Consider the following 26,588-nt stretch of genomic DNA (forward strand, 5'->3'; position numbering starts at 1 on the left):
TGGCAGCAATATGTGAGCTGAAGGCATGGTCAAAGATTGAAGTGTGTGCCAGGGTACACTAGAAGTGGGAACATGGAAGTTTGTGACAAATATTGATAGCCTCTTATAAAAGATAAGGTCATGCCTCTATCAAATGGTTGGGACACCCGTGGTCAGGGTATTTTTTTAGAATCGATGCAGAGATCCAAAAAGCTCTCAAGACTTTTGCCAAATCACAAGGGTACAGAGTTTTAGGAAAAAGGTTCCTTACACTCTATTTCACTATACAACAAATGTATCAATGTTGGAAGTGAATATTTTAGCTGAAAAATAGCTGAAATATTACATTATGTTCTGGCATAGTACAAGTATGTCTTAGTGATAAAGCTTGCCACTGAAGATAAATCTTACTTTTGGCACATTCTTAAAATTATGATTTTCCAGAAAATTAATAAGCAATAATCACCTCAAAATATAGAAGTACTGCAAGGCCTCCCGAGGATCTGTGACTTCAAATTTTTTGGTATACATCATGATCAAGCGGGATAAATTCAATCGGCGCATCGGTTGTTTATCAGATGGGACTTTAGATACTGTGCAAATATATAAAATTTACTAAAAATAAATACAGGAAGTATTAAATAAATTTCATACATAAATAACCATTAACTCTTTAAGAAAATGCACATTAAAGTCTATGAAGTTTCAACTGGAAAATATGAGAAAAAATAGTCAGAAAATTTATATATATTCAAAATTATATTTTCAACACAAATACGGAGCAAATTAAAATTTTCAGAAAATAAATTTAACACAAATACACATCAGTATAATACATAAATGCATAACAGTATCAAAATTCTGAAATTTTGTAAACTAGATAAGATAGCCCATCGAGAAAATGAATGAACACAAGCTTTTATGGCAAATTTGGATAATTTTCCTCAGCAAATGAAACATTTCATTGTGATTTAGCAAAATAGTGAATGTTGGTTGTTATAACCCTAAGTTTTGAATAATAAAAATTACTGAACTACCATAACACATGTCACAAAGTGTGAAGAGGGAAGAAAATTCCCCCCCCCCAGAATAATTCTTTTAGAATTATCCCCCCCCCCCGGAAAAAAAAAAAACTTTTGCAATTATGTTGAACATTCTGGAGATTCAAGAACTTTTACAGTGTCTGCAAGATAGAATTGAAATCCACAAGACTTGGTGTAGCTACGCTTAGTATACCAAATTACTTACACCAAACTTTACCATTTTAATTACATAGACTTTGAAGTATTACTTTTTGTTTTTTTACTGAAAGATAGTAACAGGACTAGTCAACCAGAAATTTCATCTGCAATTTATTATCCAAAATCTTACAATTGTAAATATGAACTATGATTATAATTAGAAAAAAATTACTCACGAAGAGGTGCTTGATGGCTATGTGGTAAGGCAAGCAAGTTCATTTCATATAAAACAATGGCCACGTGCACAGCATGGCACCTCAGCTGCTCAATACGTGACATAAACTCAATAGCAGCTTCAAACTGAGCAGTGAGAAATAGGACACGGAAATATAGGAATGGCTGTTGATAAGCTTGAAAATGTGATTCACCTATGGGGGGAAAAAGAGTTCACATGAGTACCAGGTGTACAATGTATGAAATGTAGATTTTTTTTTTTAAAAAACACGTTAAATTCGGAAGAATGATAAAAAGTGCTTTATTCAAAGTATGCTCCATTGCTTGTTATACATTTCCCCTATCTTTCCTGAAATTTGTGAATACCATGCCAGTAAAAATCTTCCCCTTTTGCTGCGAACTATTCATCGAGCTATTTTTTCACATCTTCGTACGAACCAAAGCGCTGCTCAGAAAGTGTGTGACCCATCAAAGCAAACAAGTGGTAATCCGAAGGAGCCAAGTCTGGTGAGTAAGCCACATAGGGTAGAACTTCCAGCTGAGTGCTTCCAACGTGCCGCGAACCGCTTTTGCCGTATGTGATGGAACATTGACCATTGAACATTGTCAAGGAGCATTTCACATTGTCATGGGGCATTGCCATTGGAAACAGCTTGTTGACTAACGCCCAATTGCTCTGCGAGTTGTTTTTGTGTCTGTGTAGTATCATCTTCGTCCAACAATGCTTCCAATTCCACATCTTTTTTTTTGGCGGTTTTCCACGTCCCTCGTCTGCAACATCGAAGTCACCACTTTTGAAACACCGAAACCATCATTCACACGTATCTTGCGATGGAGCATGTTCACCATAAGCTTCTCGAAGTAATCGGTATGATTCAGCAGCAGTTTTCTTCAAATGAAAACAAAAAAATTAATGCTGTCCGCGAATGCTCTTTGTTCAGTATAACTTTCGACATATTGAACACAACAATACAACACTATGCACACACTTTTCCAATTTATCACTCGTGCACATCTGACACTTGTTGATGACACAACAGAATGGCGCAGTGTCAAATCTTTATAGCACAAACTGCATTGGTGCACCATCTGTTTTCTGAAATCCGCATTTCATACTTGTACACCTGGTAAAATTTAAGATACTTTTGCTATGCATGGGGCTGAAAACATTTTAATTTCATTAATAGTAAATGTAAAAAACAGCACAATGAACATCCCATTTGCAAGATGTGTAAAGTCAAGTTTCCACTATCAATGTCTACGAATTCAGACATGTTCCATAACATTAAGGTGGGTCCACACTACACTTTCTTTGGTTTCTCGTGGAACATGCCCATCTTTCACCTTTTTTTTTCAGAAAGTAAACTGGTTGTGACCTCAACATCACAGCTTTCTGTTAAACTCAATTCAGAGAACATGGAACGTGTCTCTTTGATATACAGACAACAGACAGATCTTCTTGGGCCACCAATACATTGGCTCGTATATTTTCATTAGATGCCTGTAAATGTTTCAAGCAAATTGAAGACCTGAATACAGATGTGATAGTAATTCGAGAAATTAAGAGGAATTTGATATTAAAGTTCAATAAAAAAATTAACCTTCACACAGGAATAGATAATCATTCAAATGAAGTTTTGTAAATTTGTTCATTTTTGCAAAAATTGATAAGCCACTAACCATATTCTTCTAACAACAGTGTTTGTAATTGAGATAAAGTCATTCGAGATGGAGTCACATTTCCTCCATCTGTTTCAGGATGTAACTGACATAACTTTATCCACAGGTAATCATCTGTCTTTTCTGCAACTTCTGATGTATCGCCAGTCATATCACAGCCTAAAATTCCACACACAGCCCTACAGGAAAATAAAACAAAAATATCAATGCCGACATTTAAATAGAAACAAAATTAAATAAAACAGCATACACTGAAGCACCACATTTTCATTTCAATCAACACAGTGAGTTGTGTTTGGACAGGGATTTAAAAATTTAATTTAACAGAAAAGGAGCAAAACACAACAACAGGGAACTGTGTTTTGATTACCATGCATTACAACTTGGAGGAAATATTCTCAATCATTAGCTTTAACTGCAGCAGCCATTTCAGTTTGGTTTGGTTAGACTTCAGGTGATTCATATAATAAGTTGCTGGGACACATGTTTTGAAAGGTGATCTAATAATTAAATTTTAGTTAAAGTTGGCATTCTATTTAAGCATTAGACATTCTATTTGAGGACCTTAATTGCCCATCAGAAAAAAGACATCAATGAGCTGCCACCTTTTTTTACCATCTATTTTTGATCCCTTGACAATTTGTCACCCCACAATCATTTTCTGTACATGATAAATACAGTAGAGCCTCGAAAATCTGACCCCTTAAAGTTTGAGTTTCCAGATAAGTCGAGGTGTGTACAGAAAAATTTTGAATTTTGAGATTCCCCTTTCTCAGTATATTTTTCCATGAAGAGAACTCAGCTTTTCTATTTTTTCCCAGTAGTTCTATGCAGTATGTACATATTGCACAGTATTATTTCAGTTTGAAAGGGACTAGGCAGAACCCAGCCCTATAATAGGTATAATTGGTGTAATAAAATTTTACACTCCCTTGAATAGATGTAGACCATTTTAACTTTCGGAAGGGTCGCAGAGAAAGAGGGACAAGTTTGACTGTTTTTTAATAATGGTGAACAATGGCATTGCCCTGTAATTGCTTAGGTGAAAGCAGTTGAAAGCTCTGTCTCAATGTCATTCACCATCAATTCCATTCCCACTCTTCTCAGACTCGATCACTCTCTCATCTTCAAACCCTTTTCACATTCTTCATTTTTTGAAATACATTGTATGGCATTTATATCTTATTCATCAATAAAAAATGCAGTAAGTATGCTGGTACTGCTTTTGCACTTGTCTTTTTTTTTAAGTAAAACCAACATTTAAAGCATTTTTTATTTATTTTTCGGATAATTTGATTTTTTTTGTTAATCGCTGGTGGACTTGATCCCATCCACCTTGGATTATTGAGGCTCTACTGTAATTAGAACGGGACCTACAATTTCTTGCTGATTCCAAACGGCAACTTTTTCTGATACGGATCAAGAGGTTGGAGTGCCTTCATGTGGGACTCCCTGTGATAGCAATCTTTTTCTGTGGTCATGTCTGTTGCAACCCCATGTCAAGAAAGTTTCTGACAATGATGAACCGGGTATCGAACTCACGCCTGTAAACATCCTTTGGCACTATTGGCAACTATCTTAACAACCTGGGCTATCTATGCCACTTGGATATCTCAAATTTTCAAACAAAGAGATTTTGTAATTATTACCTTTTAAATGGATCAGGACTCGATTTTACATGCCGCCTGTACTGCAAACGGATTTGACTTTCGCTACTTGGATTCAACCTACAAGAAATGACAAATATTAATGATAAAAACAAGTAATAATGAAAAAATATTTTGTCTCTGTGGCAGTGGATAAAATCAAATGCCCACCTCCGTCCTTCATTTTCTTTATATTCTGTTAAGAAAGGCAAAAACTCAGCAAGCCTGTCTCTGCAAATGAAGATACACAAATATTAATGCTTCTCAAATGACAAACACCTACACAAAAACAACTTTTTTCACTAATTAAAGCAAATTTAAAGAAAATTTCAACCATCATACATATACATTTTTTTTTTTTTTTTCTCATTTAAATAGATGAACAAATCCCTGTACTTCTCTTACCACACTTATGGGTTATTATACAGGGTAATGGTACTATCGTATTCAAATAGCAGTCCACTGATTTCAAATGAAGGGCATTAATATGGATTGTTTAGCTAATTCTACAAAACGTTTATTTGTAGATTCCATTTGAAAAAAACAGGTATTATGTGAAATTTAAACTTTATCATAGAAAAAGTTAGTGAAATCTTGATTTAGCGCTAGTATGATATTCTAAAGACCAACAATGAATATATTGGAAGTTATAAGTAACTGACAACGTCAGTACCACTATCACCAGGTGGTGCAAAATAACCATGTTATTAACCCTCTAGGGTCCCGTGTATATTTGAATATACATGGTCAAAAAAACAATTTTATACCAATTTCTTTTCTAAATTTTTGATGTTTTATGAAATAAATCTTTTAGTGTCATTTCATTACAAAATAGAGATATGTAAAAATATACTACTTTTTTCATCTAGAAAGAGTTGATTCTTTGTCTGTGTCATTTTTTTAGAGCTGCTTTACGTGTGCAGAGATTTATAAAATTACACCTCATTGACAGAATTGAAAATAAAATTCACGGTGAAAATTGTTCAACTTTGCTATGCAAGATTTGATCTGTTTATGGGTAACATTCAAATCACGGCAAACTTTATAATTTACTATTAATAATATAACTATTTTACTTAATTAAAAATTTACTACTAAAATTATTTACTAATTAAATAGCTGTGTTGATGTATCATTTCAATTACAAATGTGACAATATAGCCCCAACTTACATCCATTTTTTTTGTAGAAAAGAAAAATTTTTAATATGTTTTTATGGGGGATGAACCATAGAGGGTCTCTCAGAAGAACAAAAACTGGTGAAAAGTTTGAAAATATATTAAAAGTGATTTTAAGTGATATGTAAAAGTATACAGTTATATTGTTCAAAATCTCTAAAAAAATATTATTATAGAGTTATTAGTAAAAATGATATCATTATATCAAGAGGAGTTTAATATTAGACTAATGATGATTCCAAACAAGATTTGCAAAAATATTGTTGTAGAGGAATTTATCGTCAGAGTGAGTATCATTGTAGCAAGGTTTCATATTGCATATTTGAAACTTAATTCATTTCCAAAATAATATTTTGAACAAATAACAAAGATTTATGTACAATATTACTACCGCACCTGCACATGTATATTGTTATTCCGCCAAGTAGCTTCAACATTTATAAATTTGATATTACTATTAAACCACACATACATTTCAAACATTTAGTTTTGTACATATATATGCTATTTTCATTGAATGATACTGAAAACAGAGCACTTTGACATTCTTTAGTGGATTAAAAAAAAACAAAGGTGTTTTAGTTGTGTTCTTTCATTTTCTACTTCCTTGAATATTTTGCATTTACTACCTAAATATTGAATCTGAATCATATAGTTTGAATAAGATTATTTTCCCATCTGAAAAACCACTCCTGAAATTTAAAAAAATATATATTTATTTCCTTTAGAAACAAGTATTCCATACCCAGCAATTTTTGCAGCTTCTAATGCTGCTGCATGCTTTCCACATCTTAAGCAATAATATATCACAGCCCAGATTGGATTGCCATCAACATTACCATCCTGTAAATTAATAAAGATCAATGATCATTATTTAAACTTCAATGCAATACAACAGTGTTTGACTACATAACAATTACAGTGCACATATTAACAGCAGATATATATATATATATAGTACATTCATGAGTGATCATTCTAAGACATACACTTATTATAAAGAAAAAAAAGTTCATACGCATAATTTTTCTCATGATCATTTGATTGGAAAATTAACATTAACAAAATGATTGTAGTTCACCTCTAGACCAGTTGGCAGTGATGACCATCTGATTTTCAGGAAACTCCTGATAACAAAATAAGCACCAGGCCTGGAACCAAGCTCCGCTTGATGTAAATTTCCATACACAACCGACTTGACATATTCAAAGTACCTGAAAAATATCAATTAATCCTTTAATTGGTTTTACAAATTTTACTGATTCACATTAAAACTGGTACAGGGAAAACAACCACAAACCCTCTGTAAAAAATGGCATATCTTTTTCACGAAGAATTTTGGGCAGATGATAGTGTGCTTCTCCCCACCACAACTCTGAGAATAAAAATAGAAGTACTCTAAATTTTTCTATTATTTATATTGTATGCATACTCCTATACTACCCAAAAGGAAAACTTATATTCTGAATGCTGTCTCTCTCTCCTTCTGTTATCAAAACATGAAAAATAATGGCTGACTGACTACTGGCTCTTGTAAGACAGGTTGGAGGGGAGAGAGAAAAACATGCTTGAAGATAAAGCCAAATTTACAAACATGTTTGGGGTCATCATTGCTGAAATAAGAGGAGGGTTTTAAAGAGGCTAGATATCTCATAATTGCTGAAATTTAAGGGCTGTATATACACTAATGGACAAAAAAATTCAGTTCATTATCCCCCCCCCCCCACCAACTTTGAATTAGAAAGTTATTACCATGTTTGTATTAACATCAAAAGTAATTATTATTCAAGTTTCTAAATGCAATATTAGCCAAGTTATTTGAATTTGAAAATGAGAGATAGAACAGCATATGTCAAGAAACAATTTGAAACATTCTTTGGCAGTTGCAGTCAGGGTTGGCAGGTTTTTGATGCACAGCAGTTTCTGACGGTTTAAACCGCAGTTGTATGTGACGTCAAAAACCTCAAATATTGCTTTTCAATATAAAAATTCCCATTGGAAATACACACTTTAATTGCATGTAATGTTTAAAGTGACTATGTTATACAAAGAACAAGTTACTTGATATGATTGTACAATAATTTTCTACTCTCTACAGAATTGTTTTGGACAATATATATGTTCTTTTTTCTTATAAAGTATACAATTTGAATAGAGCATAGCATAAGCGCTGAAGGAAAAACTATGGAATGATTTGATATTCTTCAAGATGATTCTTGACCTTCCAAAATCTCGTTTGTATCTATATGTATAGATACAAACATCTGCTGTACTCTTTTCATAATAGATAGGTATTTAAAAAGTTCTTTTACATGATATATATATATATATATAATGCTGATTTCTGTTATTAAATTATTTAGATAATCACTGATATAAAACAATACCCATATTGTGCATAATTTGATAATTTATCATGCCACAGTTGTTTTTTTTTTTTTGTTCAGAAGGGCTAACTACACTGGGACCAACAATTTATTACAGATTCCGAATGGCAGCTTTTTTCATACTCACTGAGAGATTGGTGCGCTAAACCCTTGATGTGGGACTCCCTGTAGATGCAATCTTTTTCTGTGGTCATGTCGTCATTTCTGTTGTACTCCTGTATCGGGAAAGTTTCTGACAAGGACGAACCAGGTGTCAAAATTGCAACACTTCAAAGCATCCTTTGGCACTTTGGGCAAGTATCTTATCGACCTGGGCCACCACGCTCTTATTGCATATAACATTAGAGTGTATCTAGCATTCTAAGTTGCAGGACTAAAATGCCCTTTAATTTGACAGTGCTGAATTGTATATGATGCTTAAGAAGCTTCTATAACTTATTCTTGATGCAAAAGTAAGAATAACTAAGTCTGACTATGATATTGTGTATATACTAGCATTTATAATGCAATAGTTTTCCAATTGAAGCTGTATATAAAAGTGCAAAACAATGCTTTGGGTATCAAGTTCTGCCAGCTCTGCTTTGATTGAAAATACTCTAAAATTCTGGATTTATACAACCTGAGCTAAGAAATTTTTAGGTGAGAATGAGTTTGATTAATGAGTTTAATTAGCTCTTTCCGGCACATCCTATCACACATATTTTCGAATAAACAGTTCTATTTTCCTTAGCAAATTGAACACATGTAATAAGTAATTTAGATCAGTGATTTTCAACCTTTAGAAGCCTGTGGCCCAGTTGATTTTTTTTTTCTTTTTTTGTGAGGGGGAGCCCGTCATATACATGGCTAACGGGGGAAAACGAGACAATGAATCATTCACACCCTAGTTTAGCTGATGTCAAGGCCCAGCAGTTGAGAAACACCGGTTTAAATAAATGAACCATAAAATTATATATTTTATATGTTCTCTACTCTTTCTATGTCAAAAAATTCAAAATTGCAAATTATAATTAATATTTTGTTTTAATGTAATAAATTAACATTAAAGAAATAAAGTATTGTAATATGCAAAAAGTTTTCCATAATGTTGTATATTTATTTTTTTCAAAATATTATCCAAAAGCATTCATTTAGGTTTTTGTTGGTTCAAACCAGTTTTTGATGCTTGTTATGTCAAACAAAAACCCAATCCTGGTTGCAGTTTATTAACACTTCATTAAATTCTGAGATTTCCCCTTGACTTCTAATCAGCAATATCTTGACAAAAATTAGTTAGAAATTTGGATTTTTTTTTTCCGGACTCGGTACAAACAGGGCAACAACTTTGTTAGGGAACAAAGGGGTCCCCTAACAGAAGTTAGGGGGACAATGGGATAGGAGAGAAAATTAAATTTTTTCCTTGATATATAGACTGCTCCTAGTAAAATAAATGAGATATCTGAAATAGGCATGTTGTTCACATACTTTTTCATAACTGAAAGTATGGTTCTGTAAGCAACAGTGCAAAAGATAGTGAATAAGGACTTGAAGCTTTACACCTTGTATACTGAATTAGTTAATCTCAGAAATTATGAAATCCACGGCAATGTTCTCTCTAAGCTGTGTACTTGCATGGCGACAGATGGCAAAAAGCTTCTACAAGCACAAAATTTTAATGCATATTATTGGCATATATTGTAGCATTTCACTACAGTAGAGAAAAAGTGGGTTCCCTCATGTGGAAAACATCAGAGGGAACATTGTACACAGTTCTTATGCCCTGTAACCATATATATATTTGGTGCCCTCATGATAACATTTGTATGATTCAATTAAACTCTGGTTCCTTCTAACTAGTGAAAAGGTATACATCAATATTCCTGGTTGATATGACACTCTTGAAAAAATTTGACATTGTTCATGGGAGCAGTAACATACACTTTTAGAAGTACTGTACTAAGCATTAATAAAAATTATCAAAAAGGCTCAACACTTTGCCAGGGTTGGCAAATCCAACTTCCCACGTTGACAAAAAATTTTAATTGACAGCTAAAATTTTCTATGTGCGATTACAAAATTAAAATGTCGAGAAAACAAGGAAAAACATTCATATTTATGCCAGTTCACAAAGTCATAGAAAAAAAATGAGCTATTTTTCTCCAAAGAAAGAAATTTACTTGGAACCTGTAAATCTCCCCCCCCCCCCACACCAATTTGTCAAGCCCCTGCACTATACTCTAATAATATTAAATTTTTATCAGGGCCATCATTTTATATAACTACATAAAGCATTATGGCTCATTTAAAAACAATTCAAGATTACTGGTCTTCCAAATGTTTCCGAGCTTGTTCAATAAAAGCTGTTTGCATTTGCAAAGAACATCGAGCAGCAACAATATCTTTCTGGGAACCCAATGGTATTTTCATCATTTTGATGACCATTTCCCAAAGATCTGTAGCTTTCTGCAAAAGAAAAGAAAATTATTGTAGTCAAGTGAATGTGATCACAACAGGTTAAATAACGCACATACGCCAGACCAATTTCTAACACAAATTATGCGTTGAAACTTTGATTAAAAAACTTCATGGCCATCAACTGAAGACTCAATTTATGGTCAGGAATTTCGATAACTGGAAATTTAACAACTTAATTCTTACTTGATCATCGATTTCATTGAAGATGGCTTGGAAACTCTCTCCCAGGTTGTAAGGGCCACCACCACCGACTGTTAACATATGTTCATTGTACTGATAAATCTATACAGAAAAACTTTGACTTATACATTTTGATAATTCACAAATGCTGATGAGAGAATAATTTGATGACACTTATACAAAATATCAACATTTTGTAAAAGGTAAAACATCACAATTTCAGATATTTTCTCACTTTAAGAAATGTATGGTAAATAATTTAAATGTGATGCAAAAGGTGTTGCACATGCTTTATACCAGTGTTTCCCAACCTCAGGGCCCTGACATTAGTCAACCGGGCTAGGAGAGTGGTTCACTGTTTCATTTTTACACATTTATCTCCCATTAGTCTTATGCATCACTGGGCCTTCCACTCATGAAAAGGAAATCAACCGGGCCATAGGCTTCCAAAGATTGAGAACCGTCGCTTTATACAATGTACAACTACTTCACCAATTCTAGCCATATCGCTATATTGCAATTTACTGCCATTAATGAGATGGGTTGGAAATGAAGTCACTGTTTCTCGGTGGTCGCCTCAAGTTTGTTAGGGAAAATATCTTATCTATATCCTCCCTTAGGTTTGAAACCCAGGACCGTGAGTGACAGCAACCTTCACAGTGGTAGACAAGCATCTTACCACCATGCAACTCGGGCTCTATACAATATACAGTGTGTCTTCAAATAAACCAAATTGCTTCAGTCAATCAAGTAATTATGTAGTAGAACTCCACTAATTCAAACTAATTGAGACTAGAGCTTGTTCGGATTAGAAAAAATACTTGTATTACTAGAATTCGTACTTGTAGACATGATTTTTAAAAAGATATTTAATGACAGGGGATATCCCTGCATGTTAGACAAGGGATACTGACAGTAATTCTGTGCAACCAGGATCAATCTGAGTTGGGGCGAAACTTTTTGAGAGTTCTTTCCTATTTCCATGATTTTATGAGAGATGATACAAGATCTTATAACACAATTAGCTTATTTTTTACCATAAAGTTATATTAAACTGATTCTCCCAGCTAATTTTTGTCTAATTTCTGAGCCAAACAAATTTTATTTGCTCCAATTCTTTACCTTACTTATAAATACAAGTAAAGTAATTGTAACATCTACTTATAAAATAAAAGATAAGCTTAAAAAAAAAGAATAGGTATTTCAACCAGCATGTTATTGGTATTTTGCCCTGATGAATGTGAATTCATAGATGACAAAAATAATAAAAATTAAACCTCACCACTTTAGCATAAGCCATTTCTATATTGTCCATGGCACTTCTTGTTCTCAAGTTGATTGTTTCACACAGGACAGGCTGAAATAGATTGTATATTCAGATCAACAAAAATAATCATTCATTAAATTAAAATCAAACTCTTTAATTCAAAGTTCAAGGAGACTGCAAAAAAAAAAATTTGAATCATCAAATTCTACTATATGATATTTGCAAATTGACACAAATTAGAACTTAATCATAAACATTCACAGAGGATTAAATGTTCATGTTTTACTTGTAAAATTTGGTTTTTCCCCCTCCTCTAAAACTTTAAATTACCTAAAACATTTAACAGGAAAAATGAAACTGAACAGATAATTTAAACATTAAAGTACACAGGAACACTTCGAAAGAGTTTGTTAAAATTTGATTTAATCAAGTCCCATTGTATTTAAATAATAGAATTCCTTAAAGAAAATTCCTTTTAACAGAAAAAATATGTTTATTTCATTGAGTTTTTTTTTTTAGTTCAATTCAAATGTTTACAGAATTAAGAAATCATTTTGTTTATTTTATGAAGATTTGAAATTTTGATTTTAAAAAAATACAAGATTGTAATTTCACATCCAAATCAAAATTCAATCCCATATAGCCAAAGGGACTATGTTTACTCACTTCAGGCTCTACATTGAACTCCACTAATTCATGTGATGGTCCCATCATAGTATTCAATATTCTTTCTTTTTCTTGCTCCCACTCACTTTCTATAGTTTCCCATAACAAACGCTCAGCTCGACCGAAAGTCTGGAAAAGAGTTATAAAGCAATTAACATTACTAACCTGGAGTACTCAGCAATCAAAAACCTTGAGACAATTTTTTTACTTTGAACACCAGTGATAGCATAACAATTAACTTTCTCATGCCTCAATAATAAATTGATCTTTGTTATGATCATGTAAAAAAAACGCCATCCTGACAATTGCGACAATATTTTTCACCTATTTGGTGCTAAATGATTTTCATATAACAGTTCTGCATCTAGTCTTCCGCTTAGCAATATATCAAGATAGAAAATACGTCTATCTGGGTTATCCACAATTTGCATCAGCAGCTAAATATATTGCATGCAGCTAATATATCACATGAAGCAAATTCAAGAACAAATCATGAAACTAACTCACAGCTTTTTTAGATTCCTCTATAGCTGTAAGCATGGCATTTTCCCGTTCATTCTTCAGGTATCCCTTTGAAGAAATAGACAAGTAAAATATTTGAAATTTAACTTCTGATAAATTCTTTTTGCATAAAATGAAATGGTTCAATTTTCACACGCTACTATTAAAGAACACATGTCGGCACAATTATAAAATTTACTAAATTTTATTATTTATTCAAATAATTTGCTTAATGTTTATTACACAAGTTACTTCTGACTTTTATTAGGTTAAAAAACAGTCAAATACAGTTGGATCCACTAACTATGAGATCAACTGCTAACAAAGCTGTAAAAATACTTGTCGTATATACACCATTATAAATATAGTTTAGTTTTCTCAATCGATATTTTTGCCATCTTTGATGATAATCATTTTCTATTATTTTTTTTTTTTATTAAAACTTCATTTCACCAAAAAAAAAAGTTGCTCCAGTCAATTTTGAAATTTTAAGATAAAAGGTCTTATTGTATAGTTGAACCACATCAAAACAAACTTTAAGGGATCAAGCATTCAATTTGCTATATCTGCCATGAATAATAGGAGTCATCAATATTTTTTTGTTTCATTGCAGCAGCTCAACGATTTATGACTGAAGAAGTAGTGGTAGTGTCTGCAAAAATGCTTAGGCGTATAAAAAAAAAATAATAAGTGAAATAAGTGAAGAAACCATTGCATGGCCAGTCTACACGTGTCGTGATAGTGAAGGACTATCTCCGTACGAACTCCATCTAAATTTTGTTTAGCTTTCATTTTCAACTTTAATATTAAGCTATGATTGTGGATAATAGTAATGTTATAATTATGTGTAGTTCTTTAAAGTTAATAAATTAGTAAGATTATGATTATCAGCAACCATCGCTCTCGTCTTTAATTAAACATAATTGTAATTTTACATAAATTACAAAAGTAATTCTTACTTGAACGTCTGTTTCTCTAATCGGCTCTATAGGTTCAAATGATTTAGTGCTACTGAGGGCTTCCAGTTTCTGAGTGATTTTGGGCAAATCAAAACCTTTACTTCCCAACAAAATCGAACTGTAATAAAAAATTACAAATAAAGACATAGTGCAATGAGAACTATGGTGGAGGGAAACATATTAGGCATTTGAGGCCATCGTTGATATTTCAGTAGAAGTATTTAGAGTTGTTTGGCTGCTGTGAATGAGAAAACTTAACTTGCTGCTTCACCAGCACAAGAATGGAACAATGAGCTTTATTTACTCGGGCATGATGGCACCCCCTTCATCACAAAATTCTTCCACCATGATGAACTAAGCTCTCAGACAAATTACTAATTTATCTTGTATCAGGAAATCATATCACATCTCCCCCCCCCCCAACTTCTCATTATATTATGCATGTCAGCAGATAATTAAAGAACATAATGTAGCTACTAAGATTATTATGACCAACGTGAATAATAGTAATAGAAAGTGCTTTTGATATGGTTATAATGGAAGAGTACCTAATTCAGCTGAACCCATTATAACTTCCCCCCCCCCAACAATTTTGTGCCAAGCCCACTTAACAGCAAAAATTTTCAGTGCACAAACAACTAAATTCAGTGATCATAACTAAAATTCACAATCTATTTAACATGCAAAATTATAATCCATTCTGTAATTGATTACAATAATCATAGAATTGATTATACCAGAATGTATGATTGTATTAATACCGTAATATTATACTTGATGAATCAATAGGGCCGCAACTTGAGGGGATCTGGCACCAGACCACAGGGGGTGTAAATTCCAACCTTTAAACTCCTTTAACATAACAAGAGAGTGCCAAAATGAGTGCTTGCCCTGCCAAGCATTTATTTACAGCCCTGCAAATTGATCTGTGGGACTATTTTGGCATCCTAAAATTTAGGCTTGCATTGCTGAGGTAGAACACAAGAGAAATGACTTGGCAAGAAAACATGATGTGGACCAAGACAGTGTACCAACAATTCCCAAATATTTATTCCCACTTACAATCAAAACTAGCCAATACCAATACATACTCATCATGATGCGCAGGCCAAATATGACCCCCGCAGTCATCTGATGTGGCTCACACATGATCTCAAACAAGACTTTTTCAGTAACCTGCAATAAATTTATAGATCACTTCAGTGACCCATGGCACATTCACAGATCACTTAAGCGACCTGTGGTATATTAAAAGATCACATAAGTGGCCTACAGCACAACTACAGATCACTTAATTGGCCCTTTTTCTCTCTCCACTACTTTTAATGCACCCTTCTAGCATTTGCATTTTGAAAAACTTAGCATTAAAACACTAGCATTTTATTGAAAATCAAACATAATGCAAATTGGTTTGAAAAGGGGAGGGGGGAAAGGTGCTTCTTACGCTTTGACATCACAACTGTCTTTACTCGTAGTCAGAACCGTTCTTGACCACAGCTGTTGCCCGGCATCTACTATCTGTCTGAGATTCCTCTCAACCCTTGGAAGCTCACCATCTCCATCCATGTCAGCAGTGAGCTGCTCCGCCTGTTGGAGCAGGTCATTGAATCCTGCCGCCTCGATATCCATTCTAGTAAAAATAAAATTTATATTAATTATTTATTTGGCATATACAAATCGAATTTGAATACTGTATGTAAGTACCACACAACTTTATTCTAAACAAAGACAAACAAAAACAAACGGGGGCACCCACAAGATGGAAATGCTGCAGAGGGTGACCAGAGGTGGATTTATGGTTTTGTCGCCCTTCTCTTATTCGAATCTAATCTGATTGACCACTCATTCCTCAGATTTGACGTCCTGGGCCGCCACCACCACTCTGCTGTAAATATGCCTTCGTCTCCAAGTCCTGCTTTTTGTCACTCCCATCAGGGGATGCACACAGGATCAACCTTTAAGAACACAATGCTTGGGGGCAGAGGGCGGCAGGAAAATTTTTGAGTTACTACCCTTCATTAAAAGCATTTAAATTAGCAGAAATTGGTTAACACAACAATAAAGAGTATTTTCTTTCTATATTTCAATTTTTATACTGAATTTTTTTTTTCTTCTCTCGCGCCATGCCCGAGTGGACCCTTATGCGTTAAGACGGCACTGCTTGTAGGTCACTCTGTGCAGGTAAAGGTGTTGGGAGAGGTAACTTATTGTAGGCTATAGCAAGACTAGACAAATCTCTGGCAAGAGGTTGCCATGGCGACAAAAAAATTGAATTGGCGCCTAATATTCATGTGTGGTAACTTAATTAAGGTCGAAAAACAGTACAAAATTATCATAACTTAGCATGTCTGCTAACATGTAAAGGGTGCATGTGTGGTTAAATAGCTTGTAGAGTCTCCAAGTTCTAGACAAATAAAAAAAATACACTATTTCGGACGAGTTTCATCTTGAAAATTAATGGCACCTGCAAAATTTTGCTGGCGCCTAAGTTTTTTTAATTATTTCCCCAACCCTGGTTTTTTAATCATCTCTTATTTTACAGGAGACATACCATTTTTCCCCCATTGTTCAGCTCTTGAGAGTGATGATCTCAAACATATTTAAATGCAACCAAAAGGAACATGGCCCCCCCCCCACAAGGGGGGGGGGCTGACGCGGCTCTAGCCCTGGGGCCCAGGAAAGTTATCATTTTTTGCTTTTTCACGCTATAAATTAACTATACAAGGGGGGCCCGTGAAAAATCTGACCGGAGGGCCTGCAAAAGATCCCGCCTAGGGGCCGCGCTCCAGGATGTGGGGCATGGTTAAGTGAGGAGGGGGAGCAACTTTATTTGGCGGGATGTGTGTATGAGGGGAAGGGGAGGTATGTGTGTGGGGGGGGCATAGTTTAAATAAGGTGCATTCTCGGATACCTAAACTTTGGTTCGGAAAGGAATTTTTAAATCAATTTCGTTACATCCATGTATAATGAACCCAATACATTAAAATCATTTCTGATGCAATCAATGGAATGAAATTTCACAAATTACCTGGATCAGTGAGTGCTTAATTCGTTTTTTCCTCTAACTACTTAATTGTTGTTTATTGCTTCTACTAAGTAAACATTCCGCCTCATGGAATGGAGAGACCACCGGCAACCGCGGGAAACACGAACTACGTTGCCACTCATTTTTGCAATTGTTACAATCGAAATCAGTTGACCAACTTTCCAGTTTCCAGTCAAAGCTGCAAGTAAGAGAACTTGTAAGTAAGAGAACTTACAAGCGGCTTTGGTTTCCAGTAGAGCTTGCTCGTCGGATGTGGTCTTGGTTATTTGGCGCGATTGTTGACTGGCACCATTGGCGATCAATTCATGATCAAGCTCGATGGCGCGCGCAGAACCATTGATATACTACAAGAAATCCACATCCGCAATTGGTACAATGGTTAGACGTTGAAGTTGGTTTTCTGTTGTTCCCAACTTCAATGCGCAAATGCGAGCCGATCTCTCCGTTGAAAAGTCTCGCTACAGAGAGCAACAGTCCTACAAACAGTACAATATTCAGTCATTACACTTCTGAGATATTCATGGCAGCATTAAAAAATCATACGCAACATTAGATACGCACTCAGACTGTTAGGTACACTTCCGGCGTAACTCACTAGGTAGTAAATTGCCCATGGCGATAGGCCTGAGTTGTGCTGGGCTTGAAAAAAAAATGGTTAGACGGACATACGAAAGCACACAAAGGTTCCAACTACAACATCTTTAGCCAAAAAACTCGCCGAGAAATTTTTCGAGAAGCTTTCTAACTCCGAGTTCGATCGCCTGGAGGAAATCTCTCCCTATGACTATGCTGACCATATTTCCTCGAGAGGAATACGGGACATTGGGATTCCAAATACGGGAAAATACGGGACATCGCCAAAACCGAACAAAGTTGCTAAATATTGCTGAAATTATGGGAAAATCACAATGGCGGGAAATGATGCATTACTGCAAATTGCAGTGGATCAAAATGTATTCCATGAAAAAAAAAAAAAGTTCACCAAGGCAAATGTGGGAGATTAATATTCTCACATATAGTTGTAATTATCTTAAAATAATTTATGAGTTGAAAAATAATGTCAATCTTTGACTTCAATAAAGAATAAAAATTCAAGTAGGCTTCGTATAAAATACGGAAAAACCGGGACACTTTTGCCAAAAAGTCGAGACGGCCAAAAAAACAGGAAATACCGGGACTGTCCCGGGAAATACGGGACGTATGGTCACCTTACCTATGACAGCAAACTCACATTCCCACGGTCGAAGAACTTTATTCATATGCCTAAACCAGTCCGGGGGAAGGACTGTAATTTAATGAAAATAAATTTTTCTTGTACATTTTTTTTTTCTCCACTCCAAATTGTTACTTTGCATGTGTCAAAAAAAATTCTAGAATTATTAATGCTAGTTACTCTGGTCTTGATAAGATCCCTCTTTGAATAGGGGCAACTGGGAATGACTTCGGATGTTAAAATCCAAATAATTAATTAAATAAATTTGTAACGTATTGTTACAATTAATAGGTGGAGGTATATAATCACTTTTTGTATTGCACTTTGATCACGGTGGAGATACATTTCACTTGAATCCAAAAATATTTTATGGGAGGGGGGAACGGTCTGATCCAAAGCCTCCTAGTAGTATCTAGGAGGTTTTGTCTGATCCCACCTCAAAAACATTACAATTTTTCCCAAACCATATTAGTTTCTTTATTACTGCCGTCAAAGTCGCCCGGCAGTTGAGTGGTTAGAGAACTAGCTTCTCATTGTGCAGGTCTGGGTTCGGGCATGGATGTTTACTAACACTAACAAATTCGCTGATCCCTTGGGAATACGTGTGGATCACGTTATTAAAAATTAAAAAAAAATGGTGCTAGATGCACATAGCGTTTCGCCACACTCCTATGCTTTTATTTCAATCATGGCTTATACGCACTACTGCTCTTGTAATCGGCAGTGTTATTTGACAAATGGGTTTGCTGAGTTACTAATTACTCAGCCGGGGTTCGTAATAATTATTACGCAGTGGAACCCCAACTCACACCAAATAGAGTCTAACTAAATACCTTCTAAGGTCGCAAGCGACTAAGTTTCGCTTAACAGACACCTGAGGTCGTGCGCAATGCGGCAATAGCCTCGATCAGGTTTAGTAAGATATGAAAGGATGACGTCGCTATCCATACAAGGTTTCTAACAACTGGCTGTTACGAAGATGCATTTTTTTTGGAAAGAAAGAAAATTCAACTGCCTTTGCGGGGAATCAAACCAATGATTCCCTTTCACTTTCCGGGTGAACGCAATTGACTGCAAAGGCAACGAATCTCTCAATATTTCCTTGGAGCCCGTGTACACTGAAAGAGACCGTACATGGACGGCCGGACCTGACTCAGGCCAAGCTCACAACTTCTGACGCTGCCACCAGATGACGACTTATGAAAGGATGACGTCAATCTCCGCTATCCGTACAAGGTTTTTAAACAACTGGCTGTTGCGAAGATGAATTTGCAATTGTATTCTAGTAGTCTAGGGCAGCGGTTCTCAACCTTTTCTGACACGCGGAGCCCTTTCCAGTGTATAATTTCTATGGCGGAGCTCTGTTTAACTCGAGGAGCCCTTTTTAGTATATTATTTATATGGCGGTATCCTTTAGGCTTCTTTTTTTGTTTGTTCATCAAATTTATTGATTTATTTTATTATTCTCGAGTGGCCCCGGAGCTCCTGGGAAGTGCACAAGGAGCACCGGTAGAGTACCGCTGGTCTAGGGCGTTCACCCGGAAAGTGTTCGATGTATGTTCGATTCCTCGCAAAGGCAGTTGAATTTTCTCTTTCAAAAAAAAGAAAAATTCATCTTTGCAACAGACAGTTGTTGAAAACTTGGATAGTGGAAAGTGACGTCATCATTTCCCCAGTAGCACAACGATATCGTGCCGATACCGCTCCGACGTCGGAACGTCAAATGAATACCGACCGTCGGAAATTTTTGTGTGTACGATATAAAACGATATGGTAAAAATGTATTCACTTAATAAACTACGAAATATCTCCTTTTTTACTCTAAAATAGTTTTACTCTCACTTTTACAGCATTTCATTTCGAAGGAGAGCATCTTGTGCGATAATTAGTCCCTTTTGAAATAATCCAAATTTCTGTATGTCGAACTATGGCGTCAACATTTCTTCGTCGAAGAATTGGTAACGATTTCGAGCGGTATCGAAATCTCTACGGCCGAACACATACTGGGGATGTGAGCGGAGAGGTACGAAATAGCGGCGAAAACAAATGCACTGTTTTGTTCTGCGCCTCACATACTCGGGCAGCGAGACAAGAAGGAGAAAGAGGCAGCTCAAGAGGTACGCGATTCTTTCAAGCCGGTTTGTTTTCATCGCGAGGTAAAATCAGACGCTATTTGGGGATTGGTCAGTTTTCTCCCCTATTTTTTTCTCCTCACTCTCTTGGGAAAAAAAGAGAACTTCTGAGGGGGATCATCATCATCACCACCCATTTGGTTTGGAGGGAGTGCTTCGGATTTTTTTTCACTTTTGGCGCTCCCTCTTCTTTTCGATTCCCATTTTTTGTGCTTAACCCAGTCTATCCTAATTTAAAAGTTTGACGATTGTTGTGGTAGCATTTTACGCATTAATTACCCCCGTCATTTTTTTAGACGTGAATATTTTTCAAAATTTTACTGGGACTAACGAGATAGATATTTCGCAAATTTCCGCCCATCCCATTGCGCTTTTTGCATGGAAAACTACACTATGTGCAAGAGAACTTCCTTCTGATGAACGGACAGTGCTGCAACTAGGGGGGGGGGGTTGGTCTGGTTTCCTGGGCGTAGTATCGGGAGGGGCGCAAATTTCATCCTTCAAATTTCATCTTTTCAATTATCCCTGAATAGTTTTTAATAACAAACGTACTGCCATGGGACGTAGGCACCAAAACATGGCGGGGAGGGGGGGGCTATTTCAACCCCCCCCCAATATATTTTGTGTTGGGGGGGGGGCTGAGAACCCCCTTCCCCAATTGATGAATAAATAAAGCGGGGCACTGCATCCTTCTACATACGGGCTCGAGGCTCGTCACGGGACGACTGGCAACTTTCAGCCCTCTCAATGTTTTTTCATGCCCACGCCTTTGCTCTGGGCTGCAAAATGTAAAGGGTGGCAAATTTCTGTCGGAAACTGGAAAACCACTATAAAATCATAAGTTATATACCACTATATATCATTATGCAGTCGCTGGAGCGGAAAAACCCTGTCCTCCCCACAAACACATCAAAAATCTTTAAGAAAGAAAACGTTATCTATGTACTGTCTATATCAGCAGTTCTCAACCAGTGCTCCACGTTCACTCAGTTAAAGTAAAGTGAATCAGTAAATTTTATGACCGAATGAAAAAAAAAAAAAGTAGCGTACGGGGCTCCGTCGTAGAAATTATATACTAAAAAGGGCTCAGTGACTCAGAAAAAAGGTTGAGAATTGCTAGTCGACGCTAATTTTCTACTCAATACTGAACATATTCTTAGAATTTCAACGAAAATTTGTGGAGATTTTTCCAGGAACGTCATTTCAACGTTTTCCAGGGAAGGGGGCAGGCAAAAAACATGAACTCAATTTATGTATATCTACTCTATAATATAAAATCACAAACTCGAAAAGGGCCTGTTTCTAAGCAACCGAAATTAGTGACGATTTTATGTTACGGAAGTGAGTGACGTTTTTTGAGTGATGGAAATCGGTTACGATTTTAGGTCAAGTATTCATTTAACTCTAGCATATTCGGGACCCATTTAACCCATCGGGACCAAGTTACGTGCATGTACTGAGAGGCTCCACATCCTACAGCAGGGCCCCTAGACTGGAATAGATGGCGAGCCCCCAAACCAGCTTTTCGGGGGCCCTCTGGGGTTAATTTATAGTGTGAAAAATCAAAAAGTGATAAGAATCGTTCCGGCCCCTGTCAGCCCTGCTCTTGTGGGGGTCATGCCGAGAGGTATGTATACGTAAAATTGATCGTCCCGTAATTTACATACACCCTTTTTTACTATATAATTTGACTCCTGCGATAGATGATAATCCATCACTTGAATCCGTGCCTAGCCAGGATTCTAGAGATCGACCTGATTTATTAAAATTTCATTCATAATAAAAAAATAGAAAGTATCTCACTCTTGGATGAGGGTAGAGGGGGGAACCCTGGGTAGGACAGGGGGCCATGAGAAAAAATTGTGATCCATCGGGGGCCATGAGCTGAAAAAGTTTAAGAAACACTGATCTAGAGGTCCTCTTGACTGAAGCCCTGCCAGCCTCCCACCAGGGAAGCCTTTAGGGGCGGCAAGGCAAGCTCGAGCCGCCCCTGTTTATTGGCATGAGTGTTTGCGTGTCTTTTTTCCCACACATTTTTCACGCTTTGACCAACGACCTCGAAATTCCCAGACGAATCGAATTCCAGACAGGGCAGCTGCTATTCTAACAATGGCCCAACTTGCCCCAGAATAACATGAAAAATACAGAAAAACAACTCTTAAAGAAGAAAACCGCAATATCCATTTTTTGATTCCTGGATGGCAATGCCCCCCCCCCTCTCATATGCAAATGCATAGGCGCACATGAGAATGGCGTGCGATAGCGGAAGCCCAATGTATATCCAGTCTGGGGACCCCATAAAATTTGCGAATTCGGTCACGGGTAATTGGGGGGGGGGGCTGGAATTTATTCGTTGGTAAAATGAATACAAATGAACATTTGCTGTGGCACTCACGGGGGGGGGGATGTATGACAAGCTCCGAGGGGACCGTTTCATTTTGGGGGCCCTGGATGAATGTCATTCTTTTCTGTTATTTAACGTTTTAGAATTTACAACAACGAAAGCACAAGATAAAGCCAATCTGGGGGCCTCACTAAAAGTATGCGAATTGGTGTCCCAGGTAATTGGTTGGGGACCCTGGATTTTATTCGTTGGTAAAATGAATGCAAATGGAAATTTTCATGGCGATCGCACCGGGGATGACCGACAAGCTTCCAAGTCGGGGGCCCCATGTTTACAGGTTCTCCTTTGGGGGCCCTGGATGAATCTCATTCTTTTCTGTTGTTTAACATTGTACAATTTGCAACAGCGGAAGCCCGAGATAAATCCAGAATTCAGTCTGCGTCCCCCACTAAAAATCTGAGTATTGGGTCCCTGCTGCTGAATGGGGGCCCTGGATTTCATTCGTTGTAAAATTGATAAAAATTAAAATTTTCGTGGCCCCTCACCGGGGAGATGTCCGACAAGTCTCCAGGTCGGGGCCCAATGGAAATGTTGACAGGTTTCATTTTGGGTGTCCCTTGATGAATCTCATTGATTTTTGTTGTTTAACAATGTAAAATTTGCAACACATCGGTAGCCCGAGATAAATCCAGTCTGGGCCCCACTAAAATTCAGCGAATTGGAGTCTGGGGACCCCCATGGGCAAGTTTTCTGGGGGTACTTGATGAATCACATTTGTTTTTTGTTGTTTTTTTATTATAAAATTCGCTTCTTCAGTAAGCTGGTGCTTTCACATGTCCCTTTCCATAGTACGCTGATGAAGTGGGACGAAATAAATAAGATATGTTGTGATGAGAAAAGGGGGAGGGGTTGGTCGCCAAAGGTGACAGGGGGGAGCAGAGCCCCCCTAGTATATATATATATATTTGTATGTATGTATACCATTTTTAGTGTATTTTCAAAAGCCCCCCCCCCCTCCCTCGAATGACGGCCCTGTATTTGTCAACACGTTGATGGATTAGCAGGGGTTCTCAAACGGTGTGCGCCAACCTTCGTCAGGAGTGCAGTTTCGCAGTGGTCTTGACAAAGGTTTTTCAAAGAAATGCTTTTCTTACAACTGCTCTTCACATAGACGTACGCAGAATTTTCTCGGGGGGGTGGGGGTTCAGATTTGTTTTTCCTTCTGGGGGGGTTTACGTTTTTTCCGGCAAAATAACACTATAATCTTGGCTTTAGGGGGTGAGGGGAGTATTAGAACCCCAAATCCCCCCTTTGCGTACGCCAATGGCTCTTCATAAGAGAAATGGGCTGCGCGGGTGGAAAATGTTTGAGATTGAGAACCCGTTTTTTAGGAAAACGGATAAACACCGTGATGATTGCTCATCGCTTACTAACATTGGCGAACCACGGTTTCTGTTTTTTTCTCTTTTATTTTATTGTACTGAATATCTGTTATTTCCGTGGATTTGAATTGGAATGTCGTGTGTTATGAAAGAGACACGAGCTTTTTTCTGATACAAATAATGAACATCTCACACACAATACATATCTCTATATTTCTTACAGAATCAAAACCAGTTTATTGCATCATCCGCGCGTTCATTGAAATTGGTTATGTATAGAACACTGCCAAAAGCAGTGCCATCTTAAGGCATGGGCCCACCAGGGCACGACCAGGGAGCAGGGCCGTCTTAAGAGCATCATGGGCCCCCGGGCCAATTTTTCTGAGGCCCTACCAGGAAAATTCTTTAAAATTTCACCCAGATCTCATTTTTGTGAGGCCCCTGGGCCGTGCCCGGGTGGGTCTATGCCTTAAGACGGCACTGCCCGGGAGACCTCAAGATAAAAAAGGCTTCACAAAAGAGAGATGTGGTTGAGATTTTCGAGAATTTGCCTGGTAGGTAGGGCCTCAGAAAAATCATTTGGCCCTTGGGCCCATGATGCTCTTAAGACGGCCCTGCATATAGGAGGAATCTATAATTCCGGGGTGTCATAAATAATGGATCCACTCTGATAAGTTGTGATTAACGACCACGTATACATTTATCGCTAATAACAATCATTTTCATAATGATAAGGTGGCCATAAAAAAATTACAGTTGCGTCATCGAGGTGTATGGATAACTTCTCGCTTCATCTCATTAACGGTGATATTTCCTTCAGAAAGTATCGAAATTAACTTCTGCGGATTATAGGCATGTATTTTTATTCAGTGTCTAACTAATTCTGTTGTCTCTCTATCTTGATTGAAGTATAATTATTTAAATATTTATGCAATAATATTATAATATAATAACATTATGCAATAATAATATTCGAAACAACGGTTTGATACAAGAAGTCATTAAAAACATATATCAGGACTTGTAGTCTTTTGAGGATTAATGGGTTTATTGCAGCGCTTCTCAACCTTTTTTGACCCACGGAGCCCTTTCCGGTATGTAATTTCTATGGCGGCACCCCGGACGCCTATTTTTTATTTATTCATCAAAGTTTCTGACCTATTTTTATTATTCAAAAATATTAATAATTATTTTTTTCAAATTTACTGGTTTTTATTATTTATTTCCTCGAGTGGCCACGGAGCCCCTGGGAGTTCACACGGGGCCTTAAGGGCTCTACGGAGCACTGGTTGAGAACCGCTGGTTTATTGGAATCCCCCAATATTGCCAAACTGATTGATTTGGCATGAACAGGTTGGTAGGGTTACTAGTTGGCGAGATGTCACTTTTCCCGCTCAAAGGCTTCTCTTCTTTACCCTTCAGAACGCTTGCGGTCATTTTCGCTCTCTCCGCCTCGTCAGTATGTGAGGGGACATCGAGATCAGCATCGATGTATTTTCTCTTTTGAAATCGCTCTCTTTGTCGACTCCCCAGTATGTGTTCGGCCTACGTCGTTCTATATCGGTGTGCTACAGGGGTTCACGAGTCGTCATCTGGGGGCAGTGTCAGCAGTTGTGAGCTTGGCCTGAGTCAGGTCCGGCCGTCCATGTACGGTCCCTTTCGTGTACACGAGCTCCAAGGAAAGAGTGAAAGATTCGTTGCCTTTGTAGTCTAGTGGTCTAGGACAGTGGTTCTCAACCTGGGGGCCATATGGCCCCCCTTGCGGTCCTGAGATATTCTAGGGGGGCCACGGGAGAAAATCAGAAGAAAGGTGATCCACGACAGGTGGTGAAGGGAGTCAGAGAACTGCGAAGAGAAAAAAGCTTTAAAAGTGAAACGTGGTTGAAAAATATTACTACTTTCAGAATTCATCAGATCCGTCCATAGAAATAGGGTCATCTTAACCCTTGGGTCTATGTGGGCATGACCCGGGTATTCATGTCTATAATGGAGGGATGGGGACTGCACTATATGGAATCTGATTCTATGATTTTCATATGTAAGCTGTTACTTCCAGCTAAGTATTTAGGGCAGCCAGAGCAACGGTTGGTGTGTTAGGGATGTCGATTTATCGTGCATGTTCGTTGAATCGTACCGTATTTTACACAGACCGTTTTTCA

At 36.9% G+C, this 26,588-nt stretch overlaps 1 protein-coding gene across 1 annotated transcript in view; it reads right to left on the reverse strand.

Moving 5' to 3' along the window:
- LOC149088019 (nuclear pore complex protein Nup93-like) overlaps positions 1-17,605 on the reverse strand; it is a 32,365-nt gene extending 14,760 nt beyond the window's left edge. The window contains exons 1-15 of the mRNA XM_089243839.1: positions 17,341-17,605; positions 15,757-15,942; positions 14,313-14,430; positions 13,360-13,422; positions 12,853-12,981; positions 12,202-12,276; positions 10,923-11,021; positions 10,588-10,727; positions 6,980-7,112; positions 6,644-6,741; positions 4,892-4,951; positions 4,724-4,801; positions 3,075-3,253; positions 1,397-1,588; positions 446-572 (exon numbers count right to left, since the gene is read on the reverse strand). Of these exons, the coding sequence (XP_089099965.1) occupies positions 446-572; positions 1,397-1,588; positions 3,075-3,253; positions 4,724-4,801; positions 4,892-4,951; positions 6,644-6,741; positions 6,980-7,112; positions 10,588-10,727; positions 10,923-11,021; positions 12,202-12,276; positions 12,853-12,981; positions 13,360-13,422; positions 14,313-14,430; positions 15,757-15,941 (1,676 nt within the window). The 5' untranslated portion in view covers position 15,942; positions 17,341-17,605. The remainder of the gene's footprint in view (positions 1-445; positions 573-1,396; positions 1,589-3,074; positions 3,254-4,723; positions 4,802-4,891; positions 4,952-6,643; positions 6,742-6,979; positions 7,113-10,587; positions 10,728-10,922; positions 11,022-12,201; positions 12,277-12,852; positions 12,982-13,359; positions 13,423-14,312; positions 14,431-15,756; positions 15,943-17,340) is intronic.
- Between the last annotated feature and the right edge of the window lie 8,983 nt (positions 17,606-26,588).

This window comes from Pholcus phalangioides, unplaced genomic scaffold, assembly GCF_987345545.1.
Source record: "Pholcus phalangioides strain wild (caught in Gottingen) unplaced genomic scaffold, Ppha-v1.0 ptg000003l_1, whole genome shotgun sequence".
Classification (NCBI taxonomy): Eukaryota; Metazoa; Arthropoda; class Arachnida; order Araneae; family Pholcidae; genus Pholcus; species Pholcus phalangioides.